Here is a 22,081-nt window from a genome sequence, read left to right as displayed (position 1 = left end):
TTTTGAATGGTCTTCAAATGATGAAAAGGATTTGACTATAAAGCTGGGCTAAGAGTACTCTGAGTTGGAGAAACTGTGAGCTCAGAGTGGAAAAACCTCACACGTGTCCTGTGGGCAGTGAGGGGTTTACCTTGGCTTAGGGTGTAGAGTCTGTGCTCTGTGCTCTAGGGTCTGGCAGTTTCAGGAGCTGGAGTGGTGGGTTCCTGCCAGGTCATAGAGGGCCTGGAGTACAGGCTGAGACATTTATAGTGCAGTCGTTAAAAGTGGAGCCCTGATCAAAACCAGTCAGGCAATTAACCTTTCTGTTGCCGCTTCTTTCCTGACGGATGCCTCTTCCCTGGTGCCTTGCGTACAGTAGGGCGCACTGTGATCTTCCTTTGAGTGAGTGAACAAATGCCTGAGGTGTTATGACCAGTTGAAGGGGTATCAAAATATTCTGTCAGGGGCCACATGATCAGAAATCCTCATTGATAGGACTGCATTCATTTCTCAGTGTAACCTCAGCAGTGGAGAGGGTCCCTGAGTGCATCCAAGCATTGGACACAGCTGTCATGAGCGCCAAGTGTATTGGAAGGTTTTGTTATAGCTGGTGTCCATTGTTCAGTGATCCATCACTGTGTCCCAGTTTTAAGATTTAGTTTTAGTGGAATTAAAATGGAATGGCCCAAAATTACATGATTAATTACATTCAGTTCCAATTATAATGATTGATCCAAGCCTGCTGGCATGACCCGTGAAGCAGGGGAGGAGCAGCCAGCCTCTGCAGCAGCAGCCAGGCGGCTCGTCCCTGCCGGCCCAGCTCCTCAGAGTCTCTTTGCCCCAGTTTACTCATTCTTTCTCTCTCCCCACCCCATTGTTTGGTATTTACTTCCATAAACCACCATAAAACTTTCCTTAGAGTGAGGTAGAGGAGTAAATAAAGATGACTAGTTCACACATGGTAGCTATTACAGTAAGTTTTTTTTCTCATAAGAATGTTTTTCTCATAATTTTTTTCTCATAAGAATCTCAGGCAAGTCATCTGTAACCTAGAGGGGATCACTAATACAGACACTAATTATTCTGCTTTTTTCAAGAGCTTTTCAGACTGTACCTAAAATATGGCTTTCAGTTCTAGAAACTGCTTTCCAAAAGCAATGTAAATAAATTGTAGTCGTTCAAATAGGAAAGTGGTCAGGATGGAACAGGAAAGGAAGGTCGTGACAGAGAAAGAGGAGGTGTTCATACTGGAGAAGAGAAGGCTGAATACTGTCTTCAAGTAGCTTAAAGGCTGGTCTGTGGACGAGGGGTTAAACCTGTCCCATAGGACAAAAACTGGGCCTAATGGTTAGAAACTTGGGGCTCAAGAATTGTCTACCAATCAGCACTGTCCAAAGATGGAATGGCCTGCCCTGGGAGGAAGTGAGTTTTAGACGTATGCAAGCAGAATCTAAATGACTACTGTGGTAGAACTTGACCCCTGAGTTCCCTTCTAGCCCACTGTTCTGTGATTCTCTGACTCTGAGATTTCTAGTGTGAATGACAGGAGAAATGACTTCAAAATTGAGGAGTGGAGTTGCCTTTTGCAATAGGCAATGTATTGTGTCTTAGACACGTTGAATTTAAAAGCAAGTTGCGCTCCACCGTGGAGATGCCCTGGCAGCCACAGTCCCAGTAAATGTGGGATTGGAGGTCCAGTGAGAGGCCAGGCTTAGAAACAGAGTCCCAGGAATCCCAGACATAAAGTTAATAATTTAAACCACACAAATGAGAAATGAATGGGCTTTCTGAAGGGAAAGTTTGTTTGGAGAAGAGTATTGAGCCTCAATACTCTTAGGAAGAAGTCATACCCTTAAGAATTACTGTAGTAGACAGTAAGTAGAATGATGGTTGTTAGAGGGCCAGGGGTCAAAGGAAGGTGACACTAAGATTGGAGAGATTTGTCAGAGAGGGTGTTGATCAGTAGCTGCAGAAACCGCAGAGAAATCAGAGAATGAGGATTGAGAAAAAGACATTTAGGATAGGAATATGAAAATTATTGTGAAATTTCAAGGAAGCAGCTTTAATAGAGCTCAGGGCAACCGGTAGAGCCTGGGTGTTAAAGAAAGAGCACACAGTGAAGACGCGAGAGGCGGTCCCTTAGGGCTTGTGGGGCAGGAAGAAGGCGAAACTGTGGAGGCGGGCGCGGGAGTGGGGAAGAGGACAACTGTACCTGTCATCACTGGTGGAATTTTTAATTTATTTGTTTTGATGCTAAGCCAAGAGATGCAGAAGGCCCTCCGGAGTTCTTAAGGTTTTTTTTAAATTTTTAAGCCTTGCGACACAGTGGGTTTCCTGGCATTTGTTTTCCTTTATCCTTCCCAATAACCACCACCAGGGGGAAATCTGAGTCAGAGAGAAAAGTTTGCCCTGCGTCCTCAGTGCCCAGTCTAAAAAATAAAAAATAAGTAAGGTGGGTGGCATCCGCACCAGATCACCACCCAGTTTTTTAGGACGGAGGGCAGAGTCCAGAGCTCAGTGTGGTAGTCAGAGGAGACTTGCACTCTGCTTCACGGCAATGTGTAAATTTTTAAGGATAATATATTTATAGATCACTTACGTAATTAAAATTATTTTTTCTAAATGGAAGGTGAAAGTGGGGGCTTTAAAGAGTGTACCCATTAGCTAAAGCAAGTTCCTTCCAGTTGTCTGTGATCTCCAGTTTATCTCTGTTCTCTGCAGTCTGTTCTGCTTACTAGCTGAATGGATAGTCTGAGCACCCAGAGGCAGTCATACAGAAGCCAGTCAGAGGGGAAGGGGTCTCCCTCGTGAGTGGAAGAAAGAATTGTGCCTAAAGATGAAATAAAAGTGCTAGCCAAGAGGATTTGCTAGAATTCCTGTGACGTGGCAGTAAAAATTGTTACCAGACATTAAAGATTCCAGAGTATCAGTTTTCAGGTAATAAAACCCTTATATTTGTACCACTGAGATAGTATCAGCTTAAAACAAATACAAGCAAGCAGGTATATATGTGCGGCTTTAATTTTTAGTATAAAAACGTCCTTGAGCCAGTTGATTGCTTACTAGTCCCAAATAGCTTGTCATCATGATAATTATCATCACATTAATAATGTCTTGAAATTATTAGAATATCTTAACATTTACAAAGCCCAGTCACCCTCATCTCGTTGGATTTCAGACCCAAAGACACCTCGTAGTGAAATTATATCAAAAGGTCCTTTTAAAGTCTCCTGCTTCTCACGCTGTGTTGAGGGGATTGTCCTGGGGTAATGCAGTTTGGGGTGATTTCACCTTTTGTTATCATTTGTTTCTAATTTTTCTATAATTGTCATGCTTTACTGTTTAAATAAACACTTGAAAATTTCCCATGCTTCTGTAAACCAAAATTATTGGGAACAAAGTTAATCATTAGTTGATTGTTAACAGGGTACAGGAGTAGTCCCATCTTTGTGTCGCTCAAGACATGTAACCGGTCAATGAATTTAAAAGGTGTATATGGCTTTGCAGGTCGGGTCTATGCGGTCTTGTCAAAGAGAGAAGGTCGAGTGCTACAAGAGGAAATGAAAGAGGGGACGGACATGTTCATCATCAAGGCTGTGCTGCCCGTGGCCGAAAGCTTTGGCTTTGCTGATGAAATTAGGAAGAGGACAAGTGGCCTGGCCAGCCCGCAGCTGATATTTAGCCATTGGGAGGTAAGAATCCAAATCCTCGTTCCTTCCTTTGCGTCTACGGATGTGCTTCCTTATAGATGGCGCCAAGAGTAGCAGACGACTTCCCAGGCCATGTGGCCTTCCTCTGGCTCTGCTCAGTCAAATGGACAGGACAAAGCAGATGGCATTTTTTCATCCAGATTGAATGAGCCTTAGGTTATATGCGCTTTGTAATACACACACACATATATATTCTTTTTTTTTTCATTTGATGTAAAATTTAAGACAGAACGTTTAATCCCTTTTTTCCCTCCAAAGGTAATATTGTAGATAAGAAAACCACAGATATTTTGAAAGTGAAACTTTAAGGTATTGTTTCTTCTGGGGAAAAAGTACTTCTAGCATTTAAAGGCAAACAGTTATGCTTCTTACAAGGGGCACCTTTAAATTATTACGTGTTACATATTCTTCAGTCCCCATTATAGAGATTCAAGGCTCCTGTGGCTTTCAAGTGTTGTGGAATAAAATGGCTCATCAAAACACTTCACTGTCAGTGTAGGGAAAGGTAGGTGAAAGGCAAACCTTATCTGTAATCAGAAATGCAAACTTCACAGGTCCACATTGCTTGGGAGAGAAGACAAGATTGTGAACACACTGTTTTTTTAACTTAGGGCAAGAAGATAATAACAAGAAAGGACGGGGAGGTCAGACTGGCCTTTGTGAACAGATCCTGAAAGGAAAGGTAGAAGCTAGCGGCTAAGGAGGAGAGAAGGACATTGGGTTGGAGGGTGCCTGTGTGAGAAGCAGTGAAGGAAAGCTGTAGGGCATGAGCAGAAAGCAATGTGTGTTATGTTTCAAGACAAAGCCTGAAGGTCAGGAATAGCATTCTTAAACTGTAGGTTGTAAGTTTGAAAGGTGATTTTAAGAAAGTTCTGTTGTCACTGTTTACAGGGAACCTAAGTAACTTCACATTATTCTCTTGTACCGTGGAGGTGTATAGTTTAGTGGAAGGAGCATTGACTTTGGTGTTGAGAAGTCCTGGTTTCAAATATTAATTCTGCCACTTATTTGGACAAATTGTGGAACCTCCCTGAGTTTGTTTTGCCTCTGAGATATAAGGTATATGGAATATCTAGCCTAGTGCCTGACACTGGTAGGCCCTCCCTGGCATGAAGATTGTTTTCTTGTCAACATTCTTAGAGTCCGTGTCATGTTCCTTTTGGCTCTCTCTCAGCAGTGTGGCATTGCACTCAACTTCACACAAATCCAGACTTTTTCCTTAAACTATTTATAAACAAAGCTCATGGTTTGGGTTCATTGCTAAGCTCTTTTTACTCCTTTCACTTTCTTTAGCCAGCTGGGTCCCTTTCTCTAGAATGCTTCCAACGAGCAGTTTAAATTTAGACAGTATAGAGGAATGGGAATAATTGAGGGAGAACTTTCTCTTTAAAATGAATTCTATAGTCAAGTGAATCTGGCAAAGTAAAGAAAGGTGACACTTCAGCAAAACTAACTTTGGACAGGGCAAATTTGATTTTAGTTGGGCAAGTTCATATCATCTAAATTGATACAAGTGAAGTTGCTAGTCCAAAACACTCAACTGTGTCTGCTTCTCCTTGAAAAGAGAAAGTTACGTTCTTAGTACTTGATAGAACTAAAGTTAATGTTGTTCTAATTTAGGTTACATTTTTTTGGTTGTCAGTACAAACTACATTTTAACACTGATTTACTATGAAATTTTTCTTGCATCTTTTTCTAGAAACTAAATGATGTTTTGATGGTTTTATTGGCCTATATCTGAATAGATGCCATTGCTGTACTTCATTATGTAGAAAACAGTAGCACAAAACATTTAAGTTATTTGTTAATGCCCACACTTATGGGGTAGTAGTCTCCCACTTATCCAAACTTCTAGCTTTTTGGTTTTGCTTTTTGGCACTCAACTTTTACATAAAAACACAAACCAGTAAGAAGTAGAAGGAATGGATTTATAAAGGCAACTTCTGAAGAACTATGTCTATAGTGTAAATATATTACTGATGTTCCTAATGAAAAACATTAGCGTTATCCCCCCACGTGTTTTAGTGACCAGATGTGTGATTACAGGACAGTGCAGCTAAATGATGCTTAGAACTGAAGAGAGACTTATTCCACTTCAAAGTAATGACCTTGAGAAGTGAAACACTTTCTTCATTTGTGCTGCCATTGCTGAAAACTGCCTTCAGAACTTGCAGCTCATGCTTCTGAATATCTTAGAGATGACAAGTCGTCCATCTCATTCAGATGGCCTTGAGAGTAGAAGGATGTGTGCTCACTCCCTCTTGCGAGAGCACTGGAATTACAACTAACTGCTGAACAGTCATCGACAGGAAGATACTGGAGCTCACCAAAAAAGATACCCCACATCCAAAGACAAAGGAGAAGCCGCAATGAGATGGTAGGAAGGGCGCAATCACAATAAAATCAAATCCCGTAACCGCTGGGTGGGTGACTCAAAACTGGAGAACAAATATACCACAGAAGTCCACCCACTGCAGTGAAGGTTCTGAGCCCCACCTCAGGCTTCCCAACCTGGGGGTCCGGCAACGGGAGGAGGAATACCTAGAGAATCAGACTTTGAAGGCTAGCGGGATTTGATTGCAGGACTTCGACAGGACTGAGGGAAACAGAGACTCCGATCTTGGAGGGCACACACAAAGTAGTGTGCACATCGGGACCCAGGGGAAGGAGCAGCGACCCCATAGGAGACTGAACCAGACGTACCTGCTAGTGTTGGATGGTCTCCTGCAGAGGCGGGGGCGGCTCTGTCTCACCATGAGGACAAGGACACTAGCAGCAGAAGTTCTGGGAAGTACTCCTTGGCATGAGCCCTCCCAGAGTCCACCATTAGCCCCACCAAAGAGCCCACGTAGGCTTCAGTGTTGGGTTGCCTCAGGCCAAACAACCAACAGGGAGGGAACCCCAGCCCCACCCGTCAGCAGACAAGTGGATTAAAGTTTTACTGAGCCCTGCCCACCAGAGCAACAACCAGCTCTACCCACCACCAGTCCCGCCCATCAGGAAACTTGCACAAGCCTTTTAGATAGCCTCATACGCCAGAGGGCAGACAGCAGAAGGAAGAAGAACTACAATCCAGCCTGTGGAACAAAAACCACATTCACAGAGAGACAAGATGAAAAGGCAGAGGGCTATGTACCAGATGAAGGAACAAGATAAAACCCCCAGAAAAACAACTAAATGAAGTGGAGATAGGCAACCTTCCAGAAAAAGAATTCAGAATAATGACAGTGAAGATGATCCAGGACCTCGGAAAAAGAATGGAGGCAGAGATCGAGAAGATGCAAGAAATGTTTAACAAAGACCTAGAAGAATTAAAGAACAAACAAACAGAGATGGACAATACAATAACTGAAATGAAAAATACAGTAGAAGGAATCAATAGCAGAATAACTGGGGCAGAAGAACCATAAGTGACCTGGAAGACAGAACGGTGGAATTCACTGCCACGGAACAGAATAAAGAAAAAAGAATGAAGAGAAATGAAGACAGCCTAAGAGACCTCTGGAACAACATTAAATGGAACAACATTCACATTATAGGGGTCCCAGAAGGAGAAGAGAGAGAGAAAGGACGTGAGAAAATATTTGAAGAGATTATAGTTGCAAACTTCCCTAACACGGGAAGGCAAATAGCCACCCAAGTCCAGGAAGCGCAGAGAGTCCCAGGCAGGATAAACTCAAGGGGAAACACACCGAGACACATAGTAATCAAACTGACAAAAATTAAAGACAAAGAAAAATTATTGAAAGCAACAAGGGAAAAACGACAAATAACATACAAGGGAACTCCCATAAGGTTAACAGGTGATTTCTCAGCAGAAACTCTACAAGCCAGAAGGGAGTGGCATGATATATTTAAAGTGGTGAAAGGGAAGAAGCTACAACCAAGATTACTCTACACATCAAGGATCTCATTCAGATTCGATGGAGAAATCAAAAGCTTTACAGACAAGCAAAAGCTAAGAGAATTCTGCACCACCAAACCAGCTCTACAACAAAGGCTAAAGGAACTTCTCTAAGTGGGAAACACAAGAGAAGAAAAGGACCTACAAAAACAAGCCCATAACAATTAAGAAAATGGTAATAGGAACATACATATTGATGATTACCTTAAACGTGAATGAATTAAATGCTCCAGCCAAAAGACACAGGCTCGCTGAAGGTACACAAAAATAAGACCCATATATATGCTGTCTGCAAGAGACCCACTTCAGACCTAGGGACACATACAGACCGAAAGTGAAGGGATGGGGAAAGATATTCCATGCAAAAGGAAATCAAAAGAAAGCTGGAGTAGCAATACTCATATCAGATAAAATAGACTTTAAAATAAAGAATGTTACAAGAGACGAGGAAGGGCACTACATAACCATCAAGGGATCAATCCAAAAAGAAGATATAACAATTATAAATATATATGCACCCAACATAGGAGCACCTCAATACATAAAGCAGCTGCTAACAGCTATAAAAGAGGAAATCAACAGTAACATAATAATAGTGGGGGACTTTAACACCTCACTTACACCAATGGACAGATCAACCAGACAAATTTCATAAGGAAACACAAGCTTTAAATGACACAATAGACCAGATAGATTTAATTGATATTTATAAGACATTCCATCCAAAAACAGCAGATTACACATTCTTCTCAAGTGCACACGGAACATTCTCCAGGGTAGATCACAGCCTGGGTCACAAAGCAAGCCTCAGTAAATTTAAGAAAATTGAAATCATATCAAGCACCTTTTCTGACCACAACGCTACGAGATTAGAAATCAATTACAGGGGGAAAAAAACATAAAAAACAAACACATGGAGGCTAAACAATACGTTACTAAATAGCCAAGAGATCACTGAAGAAATCAAAGAGGAAATCAGAAAATACCTAGAGACAGGTGACAATGAAGACACGACTATCCAAAACCTATGGGATGCAGCAAAAGCAGTTCTAAGAGGGAAGTTTATAGCAATACAGTCCTACCTCAAGAAACAAGAAAAATCTCAAATAAAAAATCTAACCTTACACCTAGAGGAGCTAGAGAAAGAAGGACAAACAAAACCCAAGGTTAGTAGAAGGAAAGAAATCATAAAGATCAGAGCAGAAATAAGTGAAATAGAAACAAAGAAAACAATAGCAAAGATCAGTAAAACTAAAAGCTGGTTCTTTGAGAAGATAAACAAAATCATTAGCCAGACTCATCAAGAAAAAGAGGGAGAGGACTCAAATCAATAAAATTAGAAATTAAAAAGGAGAAGTTACAACGGATACCACAGAAATACAAAGCATCCTAAGAGTACTACAAGCAACTATGCCAATAAAGTGGATAGCCTAGAAGAAATGGACAAATTCTTAGAAAGGTATAACCTTCCAAGACTGAACCAGGATGAAATAGAAAATATGGACAGACCAATCACAAGTAATGAAATTGAACCTGTGATTAAAAATCTTCCAACATGAAAGAATGCTCAACATCACTAATCATTAGAGAAATGCAAATCAAAACTACAATGAGATATCATCTCACACCAGTCAGAATGGCCATCATCAAAAAATCTAGAAACAATAAATGCTGGAGAGGGTGTGGAGAAGAGGGAACCCTCTTACACTGTTGGTGGGAATGTAAATTGATACAGCCACTGTGGAGAACAATATGGAGGTTCCTTAAAAAGCTACAAATAGAACTACCATATGACCCAGCAATCCCACTACTGGGCATATACCCTGAGAAAACCAAAATTCAAAAAGAGTCATGTACCAAAATGTTCGTTGCAGCTCTGTTTACAATAGCCCAGAGATGGAAACAACCTAAGTGTCCATCATCGGATGAGTGGATAAAGAAGATGTGGCACATATATACAATGGAATATTACTCAGCCATAAAAAGAGACAAAACTGAGCTATTTGTAATGAGGTGGATAGACCTAGAGTCTGTCATACAGAGTGAAGTAAGTCAGAAAGAGAGAGACAAATGCCGTATGCTAACACATATATATGGAATTTAAGAAAAAAAAATGTCATGAAAAACCTAGGGGTGAAACAGGAATAAAGACACAGACTTACTAGAGAATGGACTTGAGGCTATGGGGAGGGGGAAGGGTAAACGGCGACAAAGCGATAAAGAGGCATGGACATATATTACACTACCAAACGTAAGGTAGATAGCTAGTGGGAAGCAGCCGCATAGCACAGGGAGATCAGCTCGGTGCTTTGTGACCGCCTGGAGGGGTGGGATAGGGAGGGTGGGAGGGAGGGAGACGCAAGCGGGAAGAGATATGGGAATGTATGTATATATATAACTGATTCATTTTGTTGTGAAGCTGAAACTGACATACCATTGTAAAGCAATTATACTCCAATAAAGATGTTAAAAAAAAAAAAAAAAAAACTTCCAACAAACAAAAGTCCAAGACCAGATGGCTTCACAGGTGAATTCTATCAAACATTTAGAGAAGAGCTAACACCCATCCTTCTCAAACTCTTCCAAAAAATTGCAGAGGAAGGAACACTCCCAAACTCATTCTATGAAGCCACCATCACCCTGATGCCAAAATCAGACAGAGGTACTACAAAAAAAGAAAATTACAGACCAGTATCACTGATGAATATAGATGCAAAAATCCTCAACAAAATACTAGCAAACAGAAATCAACAACACATTAAAAGGATCATACACCATGATCAAGTGGGATGTATCCCAGGGATGCAAGTATTCTTCAATATATGCAAATCAATCAATGTGATACACCATATTAACAAACTGAAGAGTAAAAACCATACGATCATCTCAGTAGATGCAGAAAAAGCTTTTGACAAAATTCAACACCCATTTATGATAAAAACTCTCCAGAAAGTGGGCATAGAGGGAACCTACCTCAACATAATAAAGGCCATATATGACAAACCCACAGCAAACATCATTCTCAATGGTGAAAAACTGAAAGCATTTCCTCTAAGATCAGCAACAAGACAAGGATGTCCACTCTTGCCACTATTATTCAACATAGTTTTGGAAGTCCTAGCCACAGCAATCAGAGAAGAAAAAGAAATAAAAGGAATACAGATTGGAAAAGAAGAAGTAAAACTGTCACTGTTTGCAGATGACATGATACTATACATAGAGAATCCTAAAGATGCCACCAGAAAACTACTAGAGCTAATCAGTGAATGTGGTAAAGTTGCAGGATACAAAATTAATGCACAGAAATCTCTTGCATTCCTATATACTAATGATGAAACATCTGAAAGAGAAATTAAGGAAACACTCCCATTTACCATTGCAACAAAAAGAATACCTAGGAATAAAGCTACCTAGGGAGATAAAAGACCTGTATGCAGACAACTATAAGACACTGATGAAAGAAATTAAAGATGATACCAACAGATGGAGAGAGATACCATGTTTTTGGACTGGAAGAATCAATATTGTGAAAATGACTCTACTACCAAAGCAGTCTGCAGGTTCAATGCAAAGCCTATCAAATTACCAGTGGCATTTTTTACAGAACTAGAACAAAACATCTTAAAATTTGTATGGAAACACAAAAGACCCTGAATAGCAAAAGCAGTCTTGAGGGAAGAAAACAGAGCTGGAGGAATGAGACTCCCTGACTTCAGACAATACTACAGAGCTACAGTAATCAAGATAATATGGTACTGCCACAAAAACAAGTACAGATCAGTGGAACAGGATAGAAAGCCCAGAGATAAACCCACGCACCTATGGTCAGCTAATCTATGACAAAGGAGGCAAGGATATACAATGGAGAAAAGGCTGTCTCTTCAATAAGTGGTGCTGGGAAAACTGGACAGCTATGTGTAAAAGAATGAAATTAGAACACTCCCTAACACCATATGCAAAAATAAACTCAAAATGGATTAAAGACCTAAATATAAGACCGGACACTATAAAACTCTTAGAGGAAAACATAGGAAGAACACTCTCACAGAAATCACAGCAAGATCTTTTTTCATCCACCTCCTAGAGTAATGGAAATAAAAACAAAAATAAACAAATAAATGGGACCTAATGAAACTTAAAAGCTTTTGCACGGCAAACTACAAGCAAGACGGAAAGACAACCCTCAGAATGGGAGAAAATATTTGCAAACGAATCAACAGACAAAGGATTAATCTCCAAAATTTATAAACAGGTCATGAAGCTCAATATTAAAACAACCAGTCCAAAAATGGGCAGAAGACCTAAATAGACGTTTCTTCAAAGAAGACATACAGATGGCCAAGAAGCACGTGAAAAGCTGCGCAACATCACTAATCATTAGAGAAATGCAAATCAAAACTACAACGAGGTATCACCTCACACCGGTTAGAATGGGCATCATCAGAAAATCTACAAACAACAAATGCTGGAGAGGGTGTGAAGAAAAGGGAACCCTCTTGCACTGTTGGTGGGAATGTAAATTGATACAGCCACTAGGAAGAACAGTATGGACGTTCCTTAAAAAACTAAAAATAGAATTACCACATGACCCAGAAATCCCACTACTGGACATATGCCTAGAAAAAAACATAATTCAAAACCACACATGCACCCCAGTGTTCATTGCAGCACTGTTTACAATAGCCAGGTCACGAAAGCAACCTAAATGCCCATCAACAGACGAATGGATAAAGAAGATGTGGTACATATATACGGTGGAATATTACTTATCCATAAAAAGGAACGAAATTGGGTCATTTGTAGAGACGTGGATGGATCTAGAGACCATCATACAGAGTGAAGTAAGTCAGAAAGAGAAAAACAAATATAGTATATTAACGATATATGTGGAACCTAGAAAAATGGTACAGATGAACCGGTTTACAGGGCAGAAATAGACAGATGTAGAGAACAAATGTATGGACACCAAGGGGGGAAAGTGGCAGGGGGTGGGGGGTGGTGGTGGGATGAATTGGGAGATTGCAATTGATATGTATCCACTAATATGTATAAGATGGATAACTAATAAGAACCTGCTGTATAAAAAACAAATAAATAAAATACAAAAAAGAAAAGAAAATGTCCTTGATCAGCACTGGTGCAGAAAACTGGGTTATAGTATGTTTGGTCAGAACAAAGAGCGTGTAGGTTAAGTGATCCCTGGGGTTCTCTGTAAATACAGATCTAAAACATATTCAGAGCTCTTATAATGGCATCATTATTGGAAGAATTATATATTTGAATTCATTTATTCTATTGTTTGTTTAAAATACCTCATTTTATTTTTTTATATAAATTTATTTTTTAATTTAAATTTTTGTCTGCGTGGGGTCTTTGGGGCTGAGTTGGTTCTTGTTGCTGCTCGCGGGCTTTTTCTCGTGGCGAGCGGGGGCTGCTCTTTGTTGTGGTGCGCGGGCTTCTCATTGCGGTGGCTTCTCTTGTTGTGGAGCACGGGCTTCAGTAGTTGTGGCTTGCAGGCTCTAGAGCACAGACTCAGTAGTTGTGGTGCCCGGGCTTAGTTGCTCCGCGGCATGTGGGATCTTCCCGGGTCGGGGCTCGAACCCATGTCCCCGGCATTAGCAGGCAGATTCTTAACCACTGTGCCACCAGGGAAGTCCCCTCATCATTTTGTAGTCACCCTTTTCCTGGAAAGTGACTTTATAAAGCACATTTTTTTAAAGACCTATAAACTAAACTTCTCACCATTTGCCAATTGTCAGCTATATTCTGGAAACAGATAAGGCTGCTCTATCAAAAGGATCTCAAAGTGGAGTGGCTCAAATTAAGCAGAAGATTCTCTTTTGAGTCTCAGGAGGCAGTCCAGGGCTGGTGTGCAGCTCACTGTGGAAGGAGCCCAGACTTCTGCTCCTTTGCTGCCTTTCTCAACACTTGGATGGTCCAGAGTGGCTGTTTCACCTCCTACTGTCACCTCTGCATACCGGCCATTAAGAATAGGCAATAGGAAGAGGACATACTCTGTTAAGAGGGCATAGTCCCGTTAAGAGGATGCTGCCCAAGTCCATTGCCCAGAACACATCATCCCGCCACATCTAACAAGGCTCCATGTGACAAGGAGGCTGGGCAATATAGTCTTTAACTCATTCAGGAGTCAGCAAACTATGACCCGTTACCTGTTTTGGTAAATAAAATATACTCAGATATAGCCATACCCATTCATTTACGTATTTTATATGGCTGCTTTCAAGCAGACTTGAGTAGTTACGACAGAGACCATGTGGCCCACAGTCTAAAATATTTACTGTCTTGAGCTTTATAGAAAATGTGTGCCTACCTACCCCTCCCCCCAGAACCTAGGTCATCTGTATGCCCACCTGAAATACTAATACCAAAGAAAAAGAGGATAATAAGTATTTAGGAACAGTTAATATAAAACAGCAAAGTTTTACGAAGCAGGCAGTTTTTGTCAACGTGAAAACCATGATGGTTTTTCAGTCTCCTTTCTTTTTCAAAATTTAAAAAAAAAAAAAGGGCGGGGAGGCTGAAAGTTAATCTGACATACTTAGTAGTAGTTTTAAAAATATATTAGTTTTTGACTTAGTTACAGCTAATCATTACAAATCCGCCCTTTAATAAATAACTTGAGAGAAAAATGTAGTCAAGGAAAGTTTGCTCCAGTTTTGTACCATCCTTCTGTCATCCCCTTGCCACCTGTCATGGTCCTGTTCCCAAAGCTTCAAATCTTTTGAAAGTCTAGAAAACTACATTATAATTAAGTGTCATTGATCTGATCTTTTCTGGCTGTCTCAGTTTTCCCCCATAGTTAGGATTAGAAATAACACAGTTGTTGAGATCTGGCTTCTCACTCCAAGGCACTTTTTTTCATTTGTATTCTACCACACCATGTAATTTACAATCAAGAGCTTTTGAGAGAAAGTGCTTCAAAAAATAGAGAAAATAAAATTACAGGCATTTTCCATGAGGAAACCTTTGAAGTCAGCAATCTCATAATTTCTCTTTCTATGTTTTACCCTTCTATGAAAAAGGAAGAAAAGGAGCTAATAACAGACACAGAAGGAAAAATATTACCAGCCAGTGCTGATCTACATGTATGTCAGCATAACCTCAAGACTCGCTGCTGAGGGGTGGGCTAAAGTTCACGTTAGGGTAAGGAAGAAGTGATCACAATCGCACGGAAGAAGTGTATTTTGGACATGGCGTTTGCCACCTGCCAGCCATAACCATAGGGAAAATTGGGCAAAGTATTGAAAGAGAGCTCCCAAAGCGTTTTTCTTCTAGGCTTTTTTTTTTTTTTTTTTTGTAGTAATGCTCAGGGCAACAGCTAGCACTTGGGTGCCTTTCTTCCTGTGAGTTAGAAAATGGCATCCTCTTTAGGCTGTGGAGTTGCCAAAAAAAAAAAACATTCTCACTGTAGGCACGTGAATTCTGGGTGAGCCAGTTAGAAGAAAGCATCTTGTCTTCCAAACTGATAGCAAGCTCTGCTCTGTCGCCTCAAGGATGCCTTTCTGTGGAGCATCAGCTGGACAGCCTTTGGGGTGGCCTTGTCATCACCCCACTGGGAAAATTCAAAACGACCCTAACACGGTCAGGTGGGACTGGACCAGGCCAGTCACTTTCTGGTAAAGTGTACCCCATTGCCCCTTTTCTGAGACTTCGTTTGGCATGTCGAGGCAAGAAGCTTCAGATGTCCACACAGATACAGGAGGAGTGAAGGTGAAAACAGCAGCTGCCCGTGCTGGACAGAAGAGATGTGGGCAGTGGACCCGCATCGGGTCGAGTCCCCCGGGCAGCTGGAGATGGGCACAGAAAGCGGCCCTGGCGGCTCGGGAGACAAACTGAGCAAACCTCAGAAACATACACTGAGGGCCCAGGCGAAACTGGACCCTTCTGAAGCTCTGAAGTTACATTTTTGAAAAGAGGACACTCTGGCCTTCAGTTGGCCAGTCTGAGTCTGATATCTCCCAACTAACACCTCACTTATTTCTCTTTATAAAATGTGTCACTTTTTTTTAACTGGATTAAAGATGTGTTCACTGCTACCACTGAGACCTGCTAAGAACATGTGGCTTCTTTATATTCTATGACGGGTTTATCATCCAACTAGTTAGAGGAGGGCACTGATAACTCGCTTAAAACTAGTCTCTTACAAGTATAGTCTTTGTGGATGACTGCCCACGTAAATGTTCCATTTCCTGACTTTCTTCTGCCCCTCTCTAAGCAAGAGGGGGCCTTCTGTGGAAAGGGGGAGGGGAGCCTCAGCTTCAGCACAGTACCCTAGATCCTCAGTGGCTTTGGCCGGGAAATGGCTTGACTGGTCCAGCCCCATCCGGCTGCTGGGGCCAGTGTGGTGGCACCAACCAGTTTCAGGAATCTCTCCTACCAACCACTTGTCTCTAGCCACAAAATCCCCACCCGCAGCTGCCTTTGTCCTGCCCCCAGGCTTCCACCAGCCTCTCAGCACCCTTGAATCCACTCACCGGTGTGTGGGAACTTGCAGGTCTGCAGCATCACCCCACTACTCTGGTACCGTGTCACATTAGACTTGGGGGTGGCAGGGCCCCAGCAACCTGCTAATACTTGGCTAATGGCACCTTGGAGATTTTGCTTATCCTCTGTAGACGTATACCCTGATGACACTTGAGTCCTCATACCTAGCATGTCATCCTTCTTCAGCCTGAGGGCACTGGTCTGTGCTTTGACACACTTAGGAGGTTGTGACATGTGGTTGTGGCTGGGGGTGGTGGAGGAGAGTGGCAGACAGGGTCTCCAGAGGTGACTGTGGAAGCAAAGGGATTCATCTCCCGGGGACAGAATGCAGTAGCAGTTCTTTGAGTGGGTCTGTTTTTCCAGCCACAATAGGCTGGTGGTTCATAAGAGCACGCAGAGACACTACCCACTTTCCAGACTCGCCCCTTCCACTTCCATTCAACTGTGCTTGCACTTGTAGCCCTAGTCTTGAATTCAGCAGTGTCAGAGAGTGGTGATGTGCTGTTACTGCATCCCTGGCATGACTTGACATAAATTGATGATCTCATTTAGCCCTCGTACAATCATAGGAGATTAGGACTTTTAATATTACACCTTTACAAACGAGAGAACTAAGGCACAAGATGCCTTTAAGTAACTTGCCCCAGTCATGCAGATCTGACTTCAGCACCAGCACCGTCAACCCCTGCGTTACATTCGCTCCAGCCTCCGCGCCTGCCTTGGATTTAGAGAGGTGCCAGAGCCTTCCTGGATCTGGGCTTACACACAGACTCCCCTACCAGCCCCCGGGTAACCGTCAGTCTGCATTCTATGTCTGTGGTTCATCTCTTCTGGACATTTTATACAAATGGAATCCTATAATATGTAACCTTTTGTGTCTGGCTTCTTCCACTGAGCATACTGTTTTGGAGGTACATCCACATTTAGCACGTATCAGTATTCTTCGTATGGCTGTGTAACACTCCGTTGTATGTATTGTATACCATAGTTTGTTCGTCCATTGATGGACATTTAGGCTTTTCCACCTTTTGGCTGTTGTGAATAGTGCTGCTATGTTCTTGCATGTATATGTATTGATACTTGTTTGAGTTCCTGTTTTCAGTCCTTTGGGGTATATACCTATGAGTAGAATTGCAGAGTCGTATGATAATTCTGCGTTTAACTTTTTGAGAAACCGCCAGACTTTTCCACAGTGGCTGTAGCGTCTTACATTCTTATCAGCAATGCATGAGGCTTCCAGTCTCTCCACATCCTCACCAACGCTTTTTTTCCTTTTTTTTTTTTTTTTTTTTTTGCTGTACGCGGGCCTCTCACTGTTGTGGCCTCTCCCGTTGCGGAGCACAGGCTCCGGACGCGCAGGCTCAGCGGCCATGGCTCACGGGCCTAGCCGCTCCGCGGCATGTGGGATCTTCCCAGACCGGGGTACGAACGCGTGTACCCTGCATCGGCAGGCGGCCTCTCAACCACTGCGCCACCAGGGAAGCCCCATTTTTTTTTTTTTTAAATAGTCATCCCAGTGGGTGTGAAGTGGTACCTCACTGTGGTTTTGATTTGAATTTCCTTCATGACTGATAATGTTGAGCATCTTTTCAATTGCTTGTTGGCCATTTGTATATCCTTTTTGGAGACATGTCTATTCAAGTCCTTTGCCCATTTTTTATCGGATTGTTTGGGGTTTTTTGTTGTTGAGTTCTAAGAGTTCTTTATATATTCTGAATATCAAATGTCTTTTTAATTTACTTATTCTCGCTTCAGCAGTTTTCTGTTTAACCTACCCACTGAGTTTCTTTGTTTTTTTTAATTTTAATGTCTAAAATTTTAATTTCTGGGATTTCTAGTTCTTTCTTTTTCACAACTGCCTAATGTATTGTGGATGCTATTCCCCACCCCCATCTCCTTTATTTCTTGGAGGATTTTTTAAATGAACTCTCTAGAATTTTCTCTTCAGATTACCTTATTATCTCTATTTGATTATTCATGCTCCCTTTTGTTGAGTCTGGCACCTGTCTTTCATGGTGCTGGATTTTCTTTTATCTTCTGTATACCTTACTGGTAGGGTCATTTTCAGCAGGAATTCTCTCCTCCTCTGTCCTCCTGAGTGCCGTAGCTCTAACTGTAGCATTTGCAGTGGCTCAGCTTGGTGCCTTCACCAGTGTGGATGGTGCAGGACAACAGACTCAGCACAGGCCGAGTCTGATCTTCAGAAGGTGACGGCTTTTATCTCATGACCTCCAACTCATTTTCAGCCACAGCCCTGGGCAGACATGGTTATTCCAGCTCCAGAGAAGAGTGGATGGTTCTGGTCCCCACACACCTGGTTTATGTGGCTTTGGGCCCATCCTAAGTGGGCAGTAAAAGCCTGGCCCTCCTGGTGCACAGCTGTCTTGGCTCCCTGTGGGAAGTGGTTGGGGCTTTTGCCCTCACATATTACTGTGGGCTCTCTTCTCTCCCTCCAAGAACCTCTCCCTTCCTGGTCCACAGAAATTTCCTTTTCTTGTGTTGAAGAGTGACTATTATAAAATAAATTTTTCTTTAATTTCTGCATTTTAAATTGAAAAGTGTTGGGATCTGAGACCACTTGAGAAATAGCACCTCTTTCCTCCCAATTGAGAAGTAAGAAAAAACAACGAAAAGAACAAGGCATATAAAAGTCAGAATCTCACTGTTATTACTGATAAAGCTGATCTTGTGGAATGTGGTCTTCATCTGTAGGCAATACCGAGCTCCTAATACTGCACTGAATTTTGGAGCGAAAAGCTCAGAATAATCAAGAATGGACTTACATGTGTTGGTCTTTGCTGAGGACAAAGGCAAAATTAGTGAAGTGACACTGATACCCAGGTATATCCTAGTGAAAGGGAGGGTTTTTTTCTATTATATTATTCAAAGTTAATAGTTTTCTTACTTAGTGTTATGTAAAGGCTCTAGGAGTAAAGAATAATATGCATGTCACAAGTTTTGTTGAATCTACTTGCATTTGTCCATACCGCCTGTGATCCTTCATATTTGTTTATTACCATTTCTAGCAAGCTTAACTCTTCATTGCTTCACTTTTATTCTTAAGCTAAGACTGTATGAGTTGGCATTTGAGATGAAAGTATACTTGTCTAATCTAGCACGTTCTGTCACCTCCTTTTACAAGATCATTCCCAGCGACCCCTTCTGGGTACCAACCACTGAGGAGGAGTATTTGCACTTTGGGGAAAAGGCTGATTCTGAGAACCAGGCCCGGAAGTACATGAATGCGGTACGAAAGCGGAAGGGTCTTTATGTGGAAGAGAAGATTGTGGAGCACGCAGAAAAGCAGAGAACCCTCAGCAAAAATAAGTAACTACCACTGGTGGCAGATTCTTCTCTTTGTAATAAGTTAGGAAGTATCACCGAGGCTTCGATCCTGGGAAAATTCCTTTATGCTGCATCATCTCTGTGCATTCACTTTCAATAAATTTGATCCATATCATATTTTAAAGAGGGCGTTCCAAAATGTTTTTGTAATTGGTTCTGGTACAAGGCAAGAAGTGATAAATATTGCAGTGGTGCCTTCTTCCTACCCTATGTATAACCCCTTGGCAGCAAGACTCGTGCTGTGATGAGGGCAACCTGCTAAGTGCCAGGGGCAGGGTGTGCAGATCCCCCAGTGGGCTGGGTCCTCTACACTGAGCACCCACCCCTCTGCCTGTCATCAGAGTGTCGCTCTTCTGATTACATCCTCCACTTAAACATACTTCATATTTAATCATTGAATCACAGCATTTAACATCATTTGGAGAGACCGCATACTCGAGAGACCAGCTGCCTTTAGGTTAGTTAAACCAAGTCACTGTTACAGCTGATTCATCTTGCTACACATCTTTATTTGTGTAGCAAACCAATGTAATGTTCAACTGTTGGCCTTTAAACCTTCTGTTTTTACACTCCCTGCTAAATTGCATCACTCATATTTAAATAAATGTTAATTAAAGTTATGCCCTATACCTTTTTCTTTTTTTAAAAAAAGGTAAATTTCTATAATCCTCTTGGCTGTTTCCTCTTAGCCTTACTGAAGGGATATTAGCTAATATGATGAGATTATTGCCTTGATTGTAAATACCTTCCCTAAATCTCCTCAGTTGCCTTATTCAGGGAGATCCCCATATAAGGTACAAATGCAATCCAGTCATAGATTTTGTAATTTTTGATGTTGTGCTAATATCTTTTATAGCCACTTAAAAGAAGGATTCTTTTTCAAAACACCTAAATTTATCAGACCAGGCTTGAAATGCTATTAATGTTTTTTTGTTTGTTTGTTGTTTTTAATAAACTCTGTCATTCTTTTTTTTTTTTTTTTTTTTTTTTTTTTGCGGTATGCGGGCCTCTCACTGTTGTGGCCTCTCCCGTTGCAGAGCACAGGCTCCGGACGCGCAGGCTCAGCGGCCATGGCTTACGGGCCCAGCCGCTCTGCGGCATGTGGGATCTTCCCGCACCGGGGCACGAACCCATGTCCCCTGCATCGGCAGGTGGACTCTCAACCACTGCGCCACCAGGGAAGCCCTAAACTCTGTCATTCTTAGTACCAAAGCCCTGGTATATCTGGTCAACTCTAACTGACCCAGACTTTGGGGAAAATGTAGCTAGATAATTCACTGTCTAAGTGGAACAGATACTGATATCTGAATTAATTTAGGAGCGTTATACCACGTATTCGTTTATCTGAAAACTTTGATAACACAGGAAAAGCTAGCACATCGATTTATAGCATTTGTAAATCATATCATTCAAACTGCCAGATGTGCTATAAAAAGTCTTCTTAGACTATACACTTTATCAGCAAATGCTACATTTAATAGAGAAAAGAGGCATAACCCAGAAAGGGTCGGAGCTCTTTCTGCATTCTCTTGGGCTCTGCCAGATGTGCTGGTGTGGGGAGGTGGCGTGTCAGGTTGATAGATTGCCTCTCTTCCTTCTCCACGTTTGGGGAGACAACAACAAGCAGGAATGACCACGAGCAGGCAGGCCAAGGGCTATAGCTAATCTGCCATGCGAGTAATCTGCTGTGGTGTGTAGTTGGTGACGGGGCCCCAGCCATGGATACCCCGTCCATGTGTGACAGCATAGTGAGACTGTGTCTCTACTTCGTGTCCCTATGGCATGCTCAGACCCTAGCCTCAGTGTACTGAATTCAGTGGAAGTGAACCAAGGAGTTATCAGTCCCAAAGTGGGATGGGGGTGTTCCTGTTCTTACATAGGGATTGGTTTCTGGCAGTCATTTACAGACAGGCCTCAGGGGCAGTGAGGAAGCCACAAAATCAAGACCCTCACTCCTGGAGGATTCTTGGCATTGAGGTCCTGAGGTCTCAGAGGACAGGCATAGGCAACATCAACCTAATGCCTTTTCCAAGGCAACCCCAGGGCACAGGTGGGCCAGGGGCGTGGGGTCTGGAAGGGTCAGAGTTTTCATAGACTTGAGGGGAAATACCCATCTCCTATTATGACCCTGGGTGTATGGAGTGGGGGTGTGTGGTGTGTGTGTGTGCAGAGAGGGAGAGAGAATTACTGGATCCTCACACCTGTTGTATGGGAATAGGAGTAGGAAATCATTACGGCCTCGTAGAAGTTACATTCACAGCCCATGGTCCCATATCTCATTTAGTTGCACCTCTGGGTAAGCCCTGCTCTGAGTACATCACAAAAGGATTCCAGGGACTGTTGCCTGATGTGTGTTAGGTCAGGGAAATCATCAACAGAAGCTGAATCTTCGCTATAGCAGAGGACGAGGTGAGGGTTTGGGGCATCTTTATATTTATGATATTTATATTCTGTGCCTCAAACTTAGGTAAAGCTGCCAGTGTCCAAGATTCAAAATCATTATCTATATGGCTCAGGTTTATGGCTGGTAAGTTTGGAAAAATAATTGATTTCAGAAATCAGATTAAAAAAATTAGATTAACCTGTGCTCTTGGAACTGGGAATAGGGAACTGGATAAGAAATTTCCCTTCTCTCCTG

At 42.1% G+C, this 22,081-nt stretch overlaps 1 protein-coding gene across 3 annotated transcripts in view; it reads left to right on the top strand.

Moving 5' to 3' along the window:
- The window catches only part of EFL1 (elongation factor like GTPase 1), a 137,718-nt gene extending 117,307 nt beyond the window's left edge, over window positions 1-20,411 (top strand). For 2 of the 3 annotated variants that reach the window (XM_060157417.1, XM_060157408.1), the window contains 2 exons: window positions 3,487-3,671; window positions 19,241-20,411. In XM_060157417.1, coding sequence (XP_060013400.1) covers window positions 3,487-3,671; window positions 19,241-19,429 — 374 coding nt within the window. In that variant the 3' untranslated portion in view covers window positions 19,430-20,411. The remainder of the gene's footprint in view (window positions 1-3,486; window positions 3,672-19,240) is intronic. The other variant, XR_009542073.1, reaches the window with a different exon arrangement.
- The last annotated feature ends 1,670 nt before the right edge of the window (window positions 20,412-22,081 follow it).

The sequence above is a fragment of the Lagenorhynchus albirostris genome, chromosome 1 (genome assembly GCF_949774975.1).
Source record: "Lagenorhynchus albirostris chromosome 1, mLagAlb1.1, whole genome shotgun sequence".
Classification (NCBI taxonomy): Eukaryota; Metazoa; Chordata; class Mammalia; order Artiodactyla; family Delphinidae; genus Lagenorhynchus; species Lagenorhynchus albirostris.
Note: the sequence above shows the minus strand (reverse complement) of the source record. Positions and strands in the feature narration are given on the sequence as shown.